Raw genomic sequence first — 2,239 nt, forward strand, 5'->3', positions numbered from 1 at the left:
AATTCACTTGAATCAAAACAGGTTGTGTGTCAACTGCTTGCCATCTTCAGGATTATGTTGGTATATTTTATGATACACACAAGCTTCATGTTTATTTACTTAATTCCGTCCTATTTTCTACTCAACGCCGCATCATTTATCATTTCAGGACATTTATATTTAGATTTAAATCTCAGGTCATTGCCTGATGATGGGGGGGGGGGGGGGAACCTCCGGACGCGTCACCTCGGACGTCGATCTCACGTCATCCTGCAGCGGGACTGAGCGGCCCTCAGCACTCAGACTCACCAGGAGTCTTGTGTCTTTCCTTCTGATGGTGGGTGAGTCTGGTCCTACATGCCTGATTGATCATAACCCTAAGAACTGATAACATCATCATCATCATCATCATCATCAGGGGTAGCTGGGGGTACATTCACTGGTGTTGAGTCTTTAAACGCAGCCCAGTAGGTGATACTGGGACCAGTCTGCAGGATTTTCGGGCCAGTTCGAGAACTGAAATCCTTCCTCCCTGCTGTTGTGTAAGTACGAACTCAGGCATAGAGACACGCCTGGGAGAGAGAGTGACGTCAGCCTTTAAAGGTGATCGATCTCAGTCGGAGCCTCAGGTTGAGAACTCTGTGAGAGGCGGACACGCGCCTCAGACCCTGAGGCAGGGCGCGTTACGGCCAGCGTACCTTGATCGTGGTCTCAGGTAAGTTGAGCGCGGCGGCCAGCTCGCACCTCCGGGGCCGGGACACGTAGCTCTCCCTCCCGTACTCCTGCTCCAACCGGGTCAGCTGCTCGCGCGTGAACGCCGTCCGGTGCCGCCGGCCGTGGTCCAGCGGGGCGCTGCGGGGGCACGACTCCGCCTCCGGCTCCAGCTGCCTCTCCCCACCGGCGTCCGCCACCGGCGTCCACCTGCCCCCCGCCGCTGAAACGAGGCACAGAGGAGCACGAGCTGGTGATACAGGTCATCCACGTGACCCTCCGTCATCACACTACCGCTACTAAAACGACACATTCGTGGCGCGAGGAGGTCGGAGACCTCAGCTGGATCAGTGATTTGACCTCTGACCTTTCCCTCCGGTCTGCTGGTGGCAGGAACATCACGTCATGAAACTGCAGGGGGAAGCGTTGTCATCGTGGTTTTGTGCCAACAAGATTTTAACCACTGACCTCCTCACTGACGTGGCTACAACCTTTTAATAATCACTGTTTTTACGCTCATCATCAACAAAATATTCTGTAAACTTTTCAATAACGTGTTTCCCCCCCCCCAGCCCAGAAAAGGGGGATATTTTAGGGGAAACCTAGTTCGTGCAGTAATGAAACATCGCGAGACTGAAATCAATAGCAGAACGATTATTCAGGTATTTTCATTGTAGTTATTTAGGTTTGAAGAATCTGAACAAAAGCCTGATCCAGATGTGACAGACATGCAGACGTAGCAGCTGAAGTACTAAGAGACTTCAGCAGTACTGAGATGACGTGTACAAGGAACGATAAACTCTGATCAGTACTACTTACGCATTTGAAGAGTAGGAGTATGAATCCACGCCGCTGGCAGGGAGTTCCTCCTCACTCTCGCTCGCACCAACTTCGGCCGAGGGAGACGATCAGATGTTTTTGTCCACGAACCCCCCCCCCCCCCCGGCCCCTCCCCCTCCTGCTCTCCAGGGCTGCTCTCCTATCACGGGTGCTCCAGACCTGCCGGTGCGTGTGGGTCGGGCGTCGCGGCGCCGGGGCCCGGAGAGGTGTTAGAGGTGTTGGGGCGAAGCCTTTGGTCTCCGTCTCGGTCTTTGTACTTTTGTTATGGAGAATTAAAGGCGCGGGGGCCGAGACGGCGGCCGCACCGCATTGTTCCCCGCTGTTTGATGTCGGCGGGGTTGGAAGTAAATCATTACAGGCCTAATGGCTCCAAATGGGCCGGGGTGGGGCAGGCCGGGGGGAATTATTAATTTAGATAATATTATGATGATGGCTGCCAATAAAACATGTCACTCATAGTTCTACCTTGCACGTGGCTCATTAGGGGAGACCAGGGTCACCCAGGACATTTAGAGGGTACATTTCACTACATTCAAAACTCTCGACACTGGAATAGCCAGTTTGTAACATGATCCATTAAGTAGATTAAATAAATTAAATAACTGACTTCCATTGGCCAACCAATAAAAGGATGTCATAATGAAACCAGCACAGCCTAGTGAGCAGAGACGTGGCACGTCAGCAAAGACAGGACAAATATTTGGCTAGA

General features: G+C 52.3%; 1 protein-coding gene across 1 annotated transcript in view; it reads right to left on the reverse strand.

The window, feature by feature from the left end:
• Positions 1–1,598, reverse strand: part of eve1 (even-skipped-like1) — a 6,917-nt gene extending 5,319 nt beyond the window's left edge. Inside the window, exons 1-2 of the mRNA XM_086185017.1 lie at positions 1,510–1,598; positions 678–913 (exon numbers count right to left, since the gene is read on the reverse strand). Coding sequence (XP_086041143.1) covers positions 678–913; positions 1,510–1,513 — 240 coding nt within the window. The 5' untranslated portion in view covers positions 1,514–1,598. The remainder of the gene's footprint in view (positions 1–677; positions 914–1,509) is intronic.
• Positions 1,599–2,239: the final 641 nt, after the last annotated feature.

Source organism: Aulostomus chinensis, chromosome 18, assembly GCF_037954235.1.
Source record: "Aulostomus chinensis isolate RoL2024-O1b breed Wild chromosome 18, RoL_Achi_v1.0, whole genome shotgun sequence".
Taxonomy (NCBI): domain Eukaryota; kingdom Metazoa; phylum Chordata; class Actinopteri; order Syngnathiformes; family Aulostomidae; genus Aulostomus; species Aulostomus chinensis.